This window comes from Cynoglossus semilaevis, unplaced genomic scaffold, assembly GCF_000523025.1.
Source record: "Cynoglossus semilaevis isolate Cse_v1.0 unplaced genomic scaffold, Cse_v1.0 C18969356, whole genome shotgun sequence".
NCBI lineage: Eukaryota > Metazoa > Chordata > Actinopteri > Pleuronectiformes > Cynoglossidae > Cynoglossus > Cynoglossus semilaevis.
In genome coordinates, this window is record NW_007589652.1 from 1 (window position 1) to 676 (window position 676).

The 676-nt window shown below is 55.9% G+C and overlaps 1 protein-coding gene across 1 annotated transcript; it reads right to left on the bottom strand.

Annotated features, from left to right (window-relative positions):
• Positions 1 to 7: 7 nt before the first annotated feature.
• LOC103399523 (multidrug resistance-associated protein 1-like) lies at positions 8 to 635 on the bottom strand (the record flags this gene model as incomplete). The annotated part of the gene is made up of 2 exons (XM_008338201.3): positions 328 to 635; positions 8 to 241 (listed from the first exon to the last, which is right to left on the bottom strand). Coding segments are annotated over exons 1-2 (516 nt in total), but the record flags the coding sequence as incomplete, so codon positions are not given.
• Positions 636 to 676: the final 41 nt, after the last annotated feature.

The window sequence follows — 676 nt, forward strand, 5'->3', positions numbered from 1 at the left end:
AACCCACAACTGCACCCCCCTTAACCGAGCAGAGCCCTGACCTGTTGGCTGCAATGCTGGGGTAGTGCGCCTGGTGATTGTGGTCCACCCTGTGGTCACTCTCAGAGATGAAGCGCTTCTGTTCTCCGAAGGCTCGGATCACGGAGGTGCCCAACAGCGTTTCATTGAAGTGAGAGTAGATGGGCGAGCGGCTGACCGACTCCAGACGCTTCAGTTGACGAGAGGACGACACGTAAAACCTCTGGACAAACACAGAGCAGAGACCACAGGTCAAAGGTCGCTTCCTGAATGCGCTTCCTGGACCTCCTGAGAGGATGTTCCACCAACCTGCACGAAGAAGTAGAGCAGGCCCAGGAAGGGAATGAAGATGGCCACCAGCGGTGTGGCGATGAGGATGACGATACAAGCGCTCATCACGTTGAACATCGAACCCATGAACATCTTGATTATGTTGGGGATCATCGAGTCAATGGTGTCCATCTCCTTGGAAAAGCGGTTGACCAGGTTGCCACTGGGCGTCCGCTCGAAGAAGGACATGGGTGAACGCAGGATGTCAAACAGCAGGGACTGGTGAAGGAAACGCGACGCCAGGATCCCCCCGATGGACATGGCCAGGGAGTAACCGAAGACGGCCACACCTGCCACAGAGGTCAGAGGTCAGTGACGCAAAGAAAGA